Genomic DNA, 15,235 nt, shown 5'->3' on the forward strand with positions numbered 1-15,235 from the left:
GCACTAGATGCCATCCTTATGTCGATATTACTGGGAGGGAGGCAAATAAGAGAACTAACAGAATATCCTGTCTACTGTACAATTATTCCTCTAGCCTCTAGAAAACTGAAGTGTGTCATAGAATCAGCATCCTAGCCTTCTGGAAACAGCTCATCCATTCATGTCCTCCACTTGGAAAATAGCTGTAACCACCACAGACCAGCCCAGAAGGAGGTCACGGGTCTACGGACTGGAGTACATACATTTCATGTGCACAGAGCCCTCTCAAGACCTCACTTGGACCTGGTAACTCTTAGTTTGGAATATTTTTAAACAAGGCTTGATATCTGGTTTCAAAAATCAAAAAATGAAAGAAAAAAGGCTGGCATAATGACAAAGGCAAGAACTGGCAGCTGAGAGCAAGAAAGAAGGAATAAAAATTATGAAAAACTAAACATCTCAAATAGCACAGCAGTTGGAGGCCACTTAATGTAGACTCAAAGTGGATTATTATACTTCATAAATAGGTCCTTGGAGATTCATAATTAGGGTTCAATCTTTAAGACTCAATATAATTACCTTGAGTTTTCAAATAAAGATTGAACAAGTAAAAAAACAACAACAAAAAAATCCAGAAGAAACACTAGTATAATCACAGCTTAGCTAAAAAGTACTATAGAAATTATGCTCAGTGAACCAACCTTACTTTGCTCGGTTTCCTCACTAATGAGTTAAATAAATCTTTGGCATCTATTCATTTTATATTTATGTAAGAGTTCTGTTTCTTTTTTGAAAATTATGCTTTGACATTTTGGAGGTACCTGTGAAATGTCCAAGTACACTCGTCTTGTGGGGTCAATTAAATTGCATTTTTCACGAAATAGATCCCAGGGGCTGGAAATCCAGGCACAGCTTCTCTTGGCTCCTGGAGTAAATCCCAGATGGCAGGAGAACTTTACCTTCACTGACTTGCTCTTTTCTGCAGTGTTTGCTTTCCTGGCTGTGCTTTGCTTCTGTTTCTAATTTTTGACCAAGTTTGACCTGGGTTTGGGATTGCACACAAACCAACAGTTATCTCCATTGGTGGCAGTCATGAGTGGGGATCTGGTTTGATGGTCTGGCCACTTGTGATCTGCAGGTAGAACTGAAATTCAACCTTGCTCAGGTGAGACATGACTGAACATTTGTATTTGTTCTTGTTTTAATTTGTTGGTTATTTCACTATCTGTGAGTTCAAATCAGGACACTATTTTGTGCCCAGTGGAACAGTGAGCAGTCTCTTGAGATATGGAACAAGTAAATTTTATGTTCCAGTATTTACTTTCGATCTGTAGCTGAAGCTATAGAACCAAATTTTAAGTTTTTCATCTGAGGCTCTGTACCTCAGGGGGGAAAAAAAATCACTGTGTATGAATGAAGTATTTCCCTACTTCTTGAGGATAATAATAAACTAAAATAAAGAACCTCTGTTCTGATTGCTTTAGAGACTAATCAGCATCTAGATAAATCTAATATTTCCAAAATTCTAAGAAAATGCAATGAAATTCTAATAATTAAAATATGTTCGCATTTTAAGAAAAAGAACTGTCCCATCAAAAAAGGCTGATTTCAGAAGCATTTTTTTCCTTAGAAAGCAAGTTTATGTGATCAAAGCAAACTCTCGTACAAGTCAGTACAAGTCAGTACGATCTGACAACCTGGTTTAAAAATCAGCTGTATGTTTTTTCCTTATTTTATCAATGTACGGTATAGTACATATGTAATTTCCTATTTTTTTAGAGTTATTCATTTAACAGAAAGAGAAAGAGCATGAGTAGAAGAGGGACAGAAGGAGAAGGAGACAATCCCAAGCAGACTCCACACTGAGCACAGAGCCCAATTGTGTGGCTCGATCCCAGGACCCTAAGATCATGACCTGAGCAGTAACCAAGAGTCAATCCTCAACCGACTGAGCCACCCAGGCACTCCTATAATTTCATACTTAAAATAAGTTTGGATTTATTTTATCACAAAGGGATTAGTTTACCTGAATTTTTTAAAATGTCTTATAATGTTAGTTTGCTGAAAAGATAAGCTAAGATCACTTCCATATAATGTTTAAGGTGAAGAAAAATATAAAAGTTGTGCTCAACTAAACTGAATTATAATTGTGACACACCTTTTCATATCAATAGTAATCATGTTCTGTGATGTGTCAGTTTAAGCATAATTTCCAATATCTTTAAGTTAGATACTTTTTTTCTTAAAATATCTGGTTGTTCCAGAATTGACAAAAGACCATGAAGAACAAACGATGGTGAAAATTTAAAAATTGTAGGTTTGCACAAAGGGAGCTTTATTTGACTTGGTTTATAATACTTGAAATAGTAAGCTATAAAAATGTAATAAAATGTTAAAATTATGGCAAAACTTGCACACTTTGATGGGTTTATTCATAAAGTAATTTTAAAAAACATAATGCATGACAAATACCTTATAAACATAAAGCTAAAATGCAGTTACCTATATTGAAATGACAGAATGATCTTGGATAAATCAGCCTATGCTTACAAAAGGTAATAAAAGGTTATTTTTCTACATAACCTGCCCAGGAAAGCAGAGAGATTTGGTATCTCACAGGAAAAACTTTTGTGCTATATCCCTAAATATTTCAAATGAAAGTTCCTCATTTCCTAATGATTTAAGATTTCTTGTTTATTATAAAATGTTGTTGCTTTATTCAGTAGACAAACTGCAAATATTCATTGTTCTCATGCATCCACAATCCTGTATTAGTCACGTAATGAAATCTTCTCTAATTCATATTTGATTTTGCTTCCCAAAATTGGACCTTAAATTCAGGGAAAAAAATTTTTTTTCCAACTTATCTTTTATACATGATCCATCCTTAAGTTTTCCCACTTGATCCCTGGGCAAGCACCAGATTTGTTCCTTAACCTTACAAAAAGAATGTCAGAATTAATTAGGTTTGCTATGCCCCTTATTTATGAATAGCTCAATACCATCAAAAATAGCATAGGAAGATCTGTCAAATCAAATGAGAAGCTCAGCCTTCCCTAGGCTAATTTTGTATGGGTAAAATATTATAATACAAATAATGTTCAGAGATGGCGTACTTTACAGAAAGGTCCTGGGTGTCTGTGAATGTCCTCACGCTCTGTGATACGTTCTCACCCTCCGGGGAAACACTGGTTAAATAAGACCAATGTCCTACACACCGACAGAGGATTTTACCTCTCCTTGCTGATTACTCTTCATGAGCTTAACCACAGATGAACCACAGACACTTACCCTTACCCTCACCAAGTGGTCTCTGCTTTCCTCTCGTGGTTGCTTACACACTCTGCGGCTAGTTACAGACTAGAATGTGCCTTAAACAAAGAGTCTCAGAGCCTCGTAGATAGACCTTTACCAGATACTCTCTTCAATCTCGAGATTTCAGAAACAGACTTGTGAGTAGAGGCTTCTGAGTTCTTAGCTGACACTGCATAGGCAAGCACAAAACAGTACAAGGTGGTTAAACCAGGACTTCTTTTAGTCCATGAATAGATGACTTCATGAAATCAAGCTGATGACCCAAGATGCAAAGGAATAAGAATTCTACAGAACTCATCGAACTGATCCTGGAAATCTAATTTCCATATGTCTCATGGAAAATCATTGGTGTTGTGTGTAATATTCTACTGTCTAAATGGGGTACACCTTTAGCATTCATTTCCATCTATCTCTAACCCTCAATTTAGTTGACTCTGATTTTGTAAACTAAAGGAAACATTCTTTCAAGGGTAGCTTCTTCTCCTTGGTCCCTTAGAATTCAGGAAGAAATATTTTTCCTAACTCACTTATTTTTTTTTTTTAGTTTTTTATTTTTTTTAAGATTTTATTTATTCATTTGCCAGAGAGGGACAGCATGCGAACAAGCAGAGGGAGTGGCAGGCAGAGGGAGAAGCAGACTTCCTGCCGAGCAGGGAGCCCAATATGGGGCTGGATCCCAGAACCCTGGGATCACTTCCCGAGTTGAAGGCAGAAGCTTAACTGAATGAGCCACCCAGGTGTCCCAGTCACTTTATTTTTTAAAAGCAATAACATTACTTGCATGGGCCAATAAGAATCTCTCTTCCCTTTTACTGGGATGTAATTAGACAAACGGACTAAGCAACAGGGGCCAAAACCAAAACGTCATATTTAAAAATAAGCCTCATTTCATTGAATATCATAAAGCCCCTTATGAAGCAAAAAAGGGATCTAACTTTATATTTGGAGGCAATATCCATAAAATTCTCCCAAGAAATTGAACCAAGATCTAGTTTGTGACTTACAAGGCCCTGACTTGACAGGCAGTAAGGAAGGTCACTTCCTGGATTGTCAGGAACCTTCGTAGATTTGGGGAAACTGGAGGAACGAGAAATTCACCTATACTTAAAAGTGCTAAAGATGAAAACTGGAGGTGATTTTCAAGGTTGGTTTCCTGTCCTTGGAACAGAAGAGGAAATAATAGCATCTCAGGAAGATCACTGGAGTGAGGGAAGCCACTGAAATGCTCTCCTGGATTCCTTAATAAATTATCCAATAGAGCTTAACTTTCTGGCTTCACTAAGAGTAGTTGCTCAGGGATAAAGGGTACAGCCTAGGAGACAGAGTCAATGGCATAGCTTTGTAAGGTGACAGATGGGAGCCACACTTGCAGTGAGCTTAGCCTAAGGTATAGATTTGCAGAATCACTATGTTGTACGCTGGAAACTAACTTACCTAATGTAACCCTGTGTGTCAATTATACTATAATAATAATAATAATAATAAAAGTAAGAGTTGTTCATCACACTACAGAGCCAGATTTGCTACGCTGCATACAAGAAGGCTTATTCATATGCTAATTAAAACTTCTCCTGAACTGTCAATGAATCAAGCCCAAATACAATGCCTTTTTGTGACCATGAAAAATCTCTGGAAGATTATTTACGATAACAAAGGAAACTGTCATACTGGCGCACCATCTAACAGAGCCACCCAAGGAATACAGAATTTTCTAAGGGTATGCACATTCGTTTGCATTCACTATTACGGGTTAGGCTATCTGCAAGGATCAATACTGACTTATCAACATCTATGAGGGACACAAATGATTCTTTGTGTAAAATTCCAAACAATTTTTGTCCTGGATAGATGCAAATGGTTTCTGCCCATTCGAATCCAAAGGTTACGATTTTGTTATCCTGTAGGGCATTACTCAGCTTGGTATGTGATTCAGAAATCTTACTCCAGCATACTTTCTTTTAGCAATGAAAATCCTTTTGATACTCTTATACTTTTGTAAAGCAGCTTTATCCCCTTGCTGCATCCCTCTTTAAGGAACAACTCAGCATTAATAAATTAAAGTAAATTCTCACCCTGTTCGTCCTAAGAAACACATAGACAAAAAAGTCTATGCTTAAAAGAAAAAGGGTAAGAATGCAGCACTTTGGAGGGGAAAAAAAAAAAAAGAAAAAGAAAAAAAAAAAAGAATGCAGCACTTTGCCCTCATTCATGAATGGGACTCTCAAGGGATAGTATCCCCCTTTCTTACTGTTTTCAGTATTTCCCACAGTAAGCAAAAATCCATTTTCAACAGAAAAAGACAACTCAAAAAACTTCCCTGGATGTGTACTTGGGTGTCACTGTATGGACTAGGAGACACTGCAGAAGGGAGTATGGTGGGGGGGGGAAGGTATGTGTATGTGTACAGAGCAGGAAAAAGGCTGAGCAACATTTAGCTGACCTTTCAATTTTCTAGACCACTTGCTCTACAGAAAAGTTTACTGCCTAATTCCTAAACAGTCGTGATTTCCCCAATTACTCCTATCAGACCATGCCATATCAATTTGATGGCAGCCGTGATACAAATCAGTGTTTACTCACTGTCTTAAAGAAAAGTTTGAAAGACTTATAAGAAATTCAGTAAAATTCACAACCACTTGGTTAGATTTATCAGGAATCTACACTTGATAGGACTCTGCAGAGCCACGTAATCTAACACTAGGTACAGGTAGGCCTTCAAACGCCCCCACACGACCAGCAGTAGGGACTGAGGAAGGGAAGGACTGCAGAATTCTAGAAAGGCAAAGCAGTGGCTGGGGCACGTGGAGCTCCTACAGGCCTCCAAGTGTGTCTCCAAGAAGCTGCTCAAGGGAAGAGTGAGGTCAAGTCAGATGAGGATTACCAGTCGCTCCATCTCCTGCTCCCTGAGTCTCTCCTCCCTCTGCCGCCGGTGATAATCCATCAGGTCATCACGGCCGGAAATGGAGCTGATGCTGCTTTTCCTCTCCCGAAGGATGGGCTGGGGAGTTCCTGAGGCCTGTCTGAGGCTCTCCAGGTCTGCATCATCGAACTCGACAGACCCACAGGAGAAGTTCCTCCTGGCGGCAAACACGTCCCCGGGAGGAAACAAGTGCCCTGGGCCGGGCCCAGAGTAGGGAGCCCTGTCAAGGTCATCAGAGGTGCAGGAGGAGGTGGAGGCCAGAAGCATCTTCCGAGCCACTCGAGGACTGGCAGGGACGCTGAGGGTGGAACTGACATAAGGATGCCCCTCCGATGCAGAGGGTTTATAGGGTAAAGCCCCTGAGCTCAAAGAAGAAAAATTCAGGTAATTGTCGTTGTCTATGATGCTATGAGGTAGATCCTTTTCCCCCAGTTTCGTTCGTTTGGAATTGCCCAGAGAGTTTCTGGGAGGCAAACTGAGGGGCGTCAGCTGGTTGTCAGTGGCCCTGTGTAACCTGGGGAGAGAGCGGCTATAGGCTCCCATGTGACTCAGGCTGCTGCCTGAATACTTCCTGGTTCTTAAACCGATGTTTTCAGACGCTGGCTCCTTGTGTCGGCTCAGCTTGGGCTGAAGGGTCAGGTTATCCTGGATGCTCATTTTCCTGGCTTGCTTTGGGCTTGAAGGCATGCTTGCCGCCCCTGATCTGCTGATGGGAGAGGGGCCAGTGTCGCTCAGGGAACTTCCATTCCACATGGTCAGGAGTGAGCCAGACGCCTTTCGGCCTTCCAGCCCCCCGAGAAAGTAGACATTGTCATGGGATTTATTCCTTAAGCTGTATTTGGAATAGGGAGGCTTCTCTGCGAGCCTCAAGGACCTTTCGCTGTCCCGGCCAGTATAATGATCAAAGTCCGCTTTCCCAAGTGGGTACCCACTGAGGGAGGGGGAAGTGCTGAGGAGAGGGGTGGGCGGTTTCATGGAAATACTTTTGTCAGTTCCATCACAGGAGAACTGCTTGCTTCCCTGGATTTTGGCCAGCGAGGGGCTGCTCCTGACACTGGATCCCAGAGGGGAAGGGCTTCTCTTAGCAGCCACAGGCTGTGAGAGGGTTAAGTAAGAGCCCGAATAGTCTCCATTGGCTTTAAACCTCAGGCTGGAGGAATATTTCTTCGGGCTCAGGCTCTCCATCATGTTTGGGGAACTGTCCTCGAGGGAATTTGCCACAAAGCTGGCCTCTAAGCTACCATTCTGTAAATCAAGCGGCTTTTGCTTGTGGCTGTGCTCCGCCATGATCTTGTCGGAATCTGTAAAGGGGGGAAAAAAAAGTTTTACTTAGCAAAGAAGATTGAAAAAGACCAAGTACTTGTCAGCCTACATCTGAACAAACAGCCTTGCCCTCTGATGTAATTAACAAACATGATGTAATCAACAAACACAAACCCTGTTTTAGTAATAAATCTCATTAAACTACTGTAAAATGAAGAACCATAAAGAACACTGATCTGGAGTGGGGGCGGCGGGGCGCACCTGGGTGACTCTGTCAGTTAAGCCTCTCTGCCTTTGGCTCAGGACATGATCCCAGGGTCCTAGGATCAAGCCCCATGTAGCGCTCTCTGCTCAGTGGGGAGTCTGTTTCTCCCTCTCATTCTGCCACTGCCCCTGCTTGTGCTCTTTTTCTCTCAAATAAATAAATAAAATCTTAAGAAAAAAAAAAAGAACACTGATCTGGGATGCTTTTTGTACAAAAGAAAAATAATTCGAGAGGCCATCGATGATATTTGAGAAAAACAATGCCTAACAAAGTACAGGTGAGGTTCTTCCATAAAAAAGACAATTTCCTGTTAGTGTCCTGGTCCTCGATGGACCACCTGCTTCCTGAGCAGCAGGCAAATAGCCAGCGTGGTGATGCAACGCACCCTCCTTTGGACGTCTCTGCTAGAATCATGAACTGCTCAGAAGTACAGTCCTGCAGAGACAAAATTCACATTCTGGCACACAAAGAAAGTTTCACGTTACATACTGATCAGTAATGTGAGGGTCAGAAAATGACCCTTTAAAGGGGTTGTGAGAGTCACGTTCTCAATAAAGATGTCATAAAGTTCATGCACCCATCAGAAGAAGGCAGGTAATCGAGGAAACAGAGAAAACAGGGTTCCCAAAACTATTGCCATGGCAAGGTCAGGAGGCAGGATTTAAAACCTGAAACTGAAGTATTCTTCAAGTTCCAGGTCCCCTAAATGAATCATGCTCATCCTTGATCTCACACTCTCGCCTCTTGTGGAAACACTTTTCTCTCTTCTTTGTACCCATGTGAGCCCACCCATTCTTTATGGCTCAGATTCGGATTCTATCCTCCATGCTTACAGTTTCTTTAAAAATGTATGCACCCAGAAGAGTATTTTTGGACTCTAGTTTGAATTGCACTAACTTAAGAAACTAAAGTTTTAGGTTATGAAAACATACTTTAAATACAAATTATCACTGCAAATGAGAAGGCTTGTGTTTGTACCTGATAAAAATATGTATTCTGCAGATTATCATCAAAGCAAAGACATAGTTTTAAACACTCTCATTGAACTCAGGCACTGCTGAGATCGTCCAACACCTCAGGTTCCTCAGACACTATGTATTACAACTCTGGTCTCTGTATCAGCAGAGTAGCTCATGGTGAGTAACCAATTTTATAATGTGCTTGTTTCCATAACGATACCACAAATTCAAGGAAGAGGGGTAAGTGTAGTACTTCCATCTCATCTCCAACCTCTCCTGACTCCTACGGACCCACTGGTGAGACAATCAATGAACACTAGTTTTCAATTTCTGTCACAGCCTTCCCCCCACATCCTAGCCAGAGATCAGGGACTTTGCCTTCCTTGCTCAGCTTTGCAGACTTCCTCAGCAGATTCACGCAGTAGAGTAGGGATTGGCTTCCTATCCAGGCTGGGACCAAGAAACAGTCTGGGTGCTTAAATCCTAGATGGGCTAAGTACTGATCAACTTGTAAAGCTCAGCTTCCCCCAACAAGCTCTGCTTGGGGTTCTCTACCCTCCAGCCCAAATTCCTGCCCTGAGGGATTAAAACCATGATTATCTTTTGGAACAGACCTTAAAAAAAAAAAAAAAAAAAAATGAGATTCTCCTTTAGAACTGCCTCCCAGATGGAATCTGGTCCTGCAATCTGGACTTTGTCAGGTCTTTCAGTCTTCAGGGTCAGTGCCATCTCTTCTCCCAAGCCAAACATCCCTTTCAGCAATTGTCTATGACCACCAGCTATGACCTTGAAAGCAACACGAGCCAGGTTTCAGACACACCTCCCTCTGTCCCCTCAGAGGACTGAAACCAAGATGACCTCCAGTCATGCTCCCCTCTGTTCTCAATGGACTTCTTTCCACTTGGTCTGCCATGCTGAAATTTCAGCAAACCTTGGCCAATTCCCTCAAGTTAAATATTTTCAAATTGAAGAAACAAGGAAGAAAGGGGGCCATGAAGACATTACAGTGCTATCTATTATGGGGGGGGGGCAAATAACCCAAATATTTATTTTATTTTATTTCAGCTTTATTGAGGTATGGCTGACAGATAAAACTGTAAGATATTTAGAATGGACACTATGGTGATTTAATATACATTATGTTATGAATGGCGTCTCACCATCTGGTTAGTTAACACATCCATCACTTCACAAACACGTGTGTGTGTCTGTGCTTTGTGAGAAAGAGAGAGAACATTCAAGTTGTAAATGAGTTGGCACAGACTTTCAGCTACAAGATGGGTATCTGAGGATCTAATGTAAAACATGGTGACTACACTGTAGTCGAAAACATTGTTACATCACTGAAATTTGCTCAGAAAGTAGAACTTAAATGTTCTCAGAAATACTTCACTTTTAAGTCGATTAGGTTCTCATTTTTCCAAAGCTCTTGTCCAATTGTTGAGCCAGATATTAACTCTTCTAAAAAAGCTTCTTGGTCAGACTAACTTAATATGTAAATATTTGATGACTTTAACATTTTCCCCAGCTCTTCTTCTTAATGACTCAGGCAAAGCGTTAAATCATGCAAATGTACCCATTCCATACTCTAAGCATCTGAAAAACTAGAAAATCAAACACAATGTCTTCCCTAATATGAGTAAAGTGAACAGAGTGGTTACAAGACAATTCTCAGAAGTCTGCTGAACATAGCTTGTAAAGTAATATTAGCATCCCCATCTTCCAAAAAATGTAGTTAACATACTGGGTATTTACCCCAAAGATACAGATGTAGTGAAAAGAAGGGCCATCTGTACCCCAATGTTTATAGCAGCAATGGCCACGGTCGCCAAACTGTGGAAAGAACCAAGATGCCCTTCAACTGACAAATGGATAAGGAAGATGTGGTCCATATACACTATGGAGTATTATGCCTCCATCAGAAAGGATGAATACCCAACTTTTGTAGCAACATGGACGGGACTGGAAGAGATTATGCTGAGTGAAATAAGTCAAGCAGAGAGAGTCAATTATCATATGGTTTCACTGATTTGTGGAGCATAACAAATAACATGGAGGACATGGGGAGATGGAGAGGAGAAGGGAGTTGAGGGAAATTGGAAGGGGAGGTGAACCATGAGAGACTATGGACTCTGAAAAACAACCTGAGGGTTTTGAAGGGGCAGGGGGTGGGAGGTTGGGGGAGCCAGGTGGTGGGTACTAAGGAGGACACATATTGCATGGAGCACTGGGTATGGTGCAAAAACAATGAATACTGTTATGCTGAAAAGATATAAAAAAATAAATTAATTAATTTAAAAAAAGTAGTTAACAGTATATATATTTGAAGTGGTTCTGCTTACTGTGTGGAAAAATCTAAAATCCCAGCAGAAAGTTCTAAGTACTTCATTCATTCAATGGTTCTCAGGTGCCCACCATGTATCAGATATTGACTTAGGTATTAGTGGCGCTGGCGAACATTCCTGTTCTCCTCCTCTCAGAAACAAAGAGGTGTTGCTCTTGCTCCCAAGGTCATAGGTGTGTATGGCTATGTCTCCTAAGAGAAAGTGACATGTCAGTTCCAAGCTGAAACATGAAGGGCTGGGGCATGATTCACTCTTTCCACCCCCTTGCCAAGATGCCTAGCATGCGTCCAAGTTTATCCAGACTTTATTAGCCTATACCCCTCAATAAGGACACCGTGAAACAGGACCCTTGCCAACCCAAGACTGTCTTAAGCCACTGAGATTTGGGGGTTGTTAGCTACTACGAGGGTGTTAATCTTCCTAAAGTTCTTACCATAAACTAGGCTTTCAGCTGGCCACTGGGAAGTATGTGGTCATAGACCACTTCCTGCCTTTACACAGTTTATGATCCAAAGAGAAAGACATTTGTATGAACAAATGATTGCCATACAGTGTGACACGTGCCTTTACCAAGAACTGACTGACACACTGGTAAAGGATAAAACCAGTAAGAGTGGGGAGTCTATGGAAAACATGGTAGAAAGAAATGACAACACAGTTTAGTCGCACTGAAGGAAAGGGAATCTGATGAGTACTATCTGATGGTAGCATAAGACCACTTCTACACCTAAAATTCTGTGTTTTTAAGGGTATAAACAAACTCCCAAGCCCATCAGAGGTTATGCTACTTGCACATACAGCAAATATCCTGTCTCCGACGGAATTAATAACAAAAATTGTGTAAGGAAAAAGATACGGTTATTTTCTGTATTATGCTCCTTTTTGAAAAAAAAAGTCTAGTACGTAACTCTGCTAAGATGAACTGTATTTAATAATGATGCATTTCTCTCTCATAGTAATCTAAATCCTTACCCCTCTCCACCACGGTGTATGATATGCCCTCAAGGGTCCCAGCCATTTGCCTACCCTAAGAGTGGTTTAAATTGGAAAGCAACCTTCCAACCATTTAGGATATTTTAGACAAGGCTACAAAAGGAAATCCATGAGATATTAGAATAGACAAGAAGAGAATTAAAGTCAGTTAGTGGGGAGACTTTGGTTTTAAGATAATGTATACAAAATGGGAAACAGAGCTAAGTTAGAAGAATTCCCACAATGTGCAGAGACAGCAATCCTGAAAGCAAGCCAGAGCACACATGATTAAGTAGAAGTCAAAAATTAAACAGCGAGCCCAAACACTGCGTTTTAAATATTTACTCTGTGAACAGCACAGAGCTGAAGGGTTTAACACCTCAGGTCAAAAATGGATATTTAAAAGTTTAATTTTCTTAAAGAGTATAGTTTTTCTGTTTTCTCCTAATAAAACTGGTCAGGTCACTATGTATAAAGCAAATAAATTCTATTTTGGTATGGGAAACAAAAAGCTTAATTTTTGACTCAGCCATCTAAGATGATGATGTCATTTCAGATGATAAACTATATTACTATATTTGAACTTGTTTGCAGTTGCAAATGCTACTTAATAACCCAAATAAAATACTAACAAATTCTCTTCCCTCTTCATTTGGGGAAATAAAACGAGAGAATACCAAACTACTACAGACCTCTCACTGCATTATGGGGTGCTAACCCTTGATACCCCTCACCTCCTCACACAAGCTTTTCTAAAAATCAAAAAGTGTGATTCTTAAACAGTTTGGTTGGCCCAACAAAATGCAATACCAAAATACTGCAACATAGTAGTTGCTGAAAAGATCAGATTTATAGACTCTGGGGAAGAGGCAAGCAGGACATTTGCAAATAAGAAGCCATATCTGAGAAACATGCAACATTTCTCCCCCATACATACATACTTGTAGGGGAAAGTCAAGCATGATGTGGATGGAAGAATGTTCCAGAGAGTATTTGAAGGGATATTCATGTTTGATACCCCAGTTTTTCAGTTCAATCTCACTGGGTCTGTTAAGGTTACGTAAACATTTGGCTGTACATGTAAAAATTTATCACCAAATACAAATACAGAACTGACTCATTTTCCTGAAGTTTGGTTTACCTGCCCTAGCTGAGTGCATCTGTATACTTGTCTCAACTTCGTATCTTTTAATTCTACCAATCAATTCAACTCAAAAGGTAAAGAATCAGCTGGTGCCCTTTCTGAGCCTGGGAGTGACAATCATGGCATGACACCTTTCTCCTTCCCTACTTCCAGAGTATTCTCTTCATTGCAGTTGAGATCACATAAGTGGAGGTTTAGAAATGGGGAAAGCACAGGAGGACGGAGAACGGTATCCAGCATGTCCTTTGAAGGAGGATGAAAGTGTGAGCAAGGAGGGGAGAGGCGGGAGGGTAGAGAACCCAGTTGGGAGAGTTTGGGTTTAATGAATTCCCTGGAAATGAGGGAAGGATTGTTGGGACAGGAACACTGCAAACAGAATGCATCAGAGACCACAGCTGAGGAAGAGCAAGGATGGTGGCAGGTAAAAGGAAAGTGTTGTCAAAGTGGCAAACGAGAGGGAGGGCATGGCGGAGAGAGATCTGCATTAACATGTGTAAAGGGGGAGGCAGACTCATTTTCCAACCTAACATGTGTAAAAGGGGAGGCAGGTGAGGAAGACTCATTTTCCAACCTGGCTTCTGGGTCTACACTGATGTGTTTATTTTGGGTTTCCTAAACATCTTATGCAAACAAAAAGAAGTCTTACGGGAATTATAAAACGACTGCGTTGTTACTATAGAAGCAAGAGTCCTGAGGGCTTTAGAAACTGTGTCTATTACATGCATATCCACAGAATGGGCGTGGAGAAGGGGAGAAGGCATCTGGTGCCCGTCTGAGAGAAAAGACAACACCGGGAAGTCTAAACAGGAAAGAAGTTAATGTGTGTTAAAATGTTTGGGCTTACTTTCCAATCCATAAATTTAATCCCCCCAGAGCTCCTGTTATTTTATCACCTGGAATGTACATCAGCTCACTGTCAATTAGAAAATGCCAGAAGTCATGAAGAGCTCTCCGGAAGATTGCACAGAAACTCCCGGCACTTTTTCCCTAGAGAAGAAAATTACATGAAAAACTAATCTCGAGGATCGTGTTGGTAAGTTTCTTGGTAGCTCTTTTCCTCTCTGACACACAGTTCTGGCATCTGTTTTGAAACAAGGGTTCTCCAGCATCCTTAACACTCAGTAACAATACAGTGAAGCTGACCCCGTTGAAACTGTCACCAGCTGTGAATTTACGGCCCTGCAATGGCCAGCGCTGGAGGGATCTAGGTTTCAAGAGGCTGAAAACACACCCAGAAAGGTAAGGTTTTTTTTTTTTAAATATTTTATTTATTTATTTGACAGACAGAGATCACAAGTAGGCAGAGAGGCAGGCAGAGAGAGAGGAGGAAGCAGGCTCCCCGCTGAGCAGAGAGCCCGATGTGAGGCTCGATCCCAGGACCCTGGGATCATGACCCCAGCCAAAGGCAGAGGCTTTAACCCACTGAGCTACCCAGGCACCCCCAGAAAGGTAAGTTTTAAGAAACAAACAAATTAACATAAAGTGTGTGTTGTGTTGCATTGCACTGCCTTGCGTTGTGTTGTGTTAAGGGAGAAGGACTTACACTCTGGTCCATATAAATGCAGTTATCCAGAAACCCAGAACAGTTTGGAGGGGTCCTTAACTATATGATGCATTACTTGTCGTCTGACACTGTCATGCACAGACACTTCTTAGGGTCACCCAGAAGGGCAGGGATTCATCAATGGAGGACTGGCGGAGCAGGGCAGACCATGGGAGAGTGGAGACTGTTTCATATAGCTGGGGAGAGGTGAGGATTATGGAAGCAAACTCCAAAAAAAATAATAACCCTCCAAGATCAGGAAGGTATCAATTAAAATTTCTACCTTATTAAAAAGTTTGAGTCTCCACTGTACCCTACACAGGCCCATGGAGATTAGGGGCTGGCTCAGGGCACCTCTGCTGTCACAGACTGTGGCTGACGCTGGTGTTCAAAGCTCTCCCAGAACACTGGTGGTCTAGGGGCTGGTCTCTTTCAGCGCTGATGTTTACAATATGGCGAGGTTATAAATAAAGCAAGCACTGATGACATGTAATTGAATTCAGACACCAGCTTAGAGCAGTCCCTCAGAA

The 15,235-nt window shown here is 41.2% G+C and overlaps 1 protein-coding gene across 1 annotated transcript in view; it reads right to left on the reverse strand.

Moving 5' to 3' along the window:
• LOC111149019 (pleckstrin homology like domain family B member 2) overlaps positions 1–15,235 on the reverse strand; it is a 218,046-nt gene that overhangs the window by 77,618 nt on the left and 125,193 nt on the right. Inside the window, exon 3 of the mRNA XM_022505904.1 lies at positions 6,176–7,515. Within this exon, the coding sequence (XP_022361612.1) occupies positions 6,176–7,515 (1,340 nt within the window). The remainder of the gene's footprint in view (positions 1–6,175; positions 7,516–15,235) is intronic.

This window comes from Enhydra lutris, unplaced genomic scaffold, assembly GCF_002288905.1.
Source record: "Enhydra lutris kenyoni isolate GAN:26980312 unplaced genomic scaffold, ASM228890v2 scaffoldscaffold2, whole genome shotgun sequence".
NCBI classification, from domain to species: domain Eukaryota; kingdom Metazoa; phylum Chordata; class Mammalia; order Carnivora; family Mustelidae; genus Enhydra; species Enhydra lutris.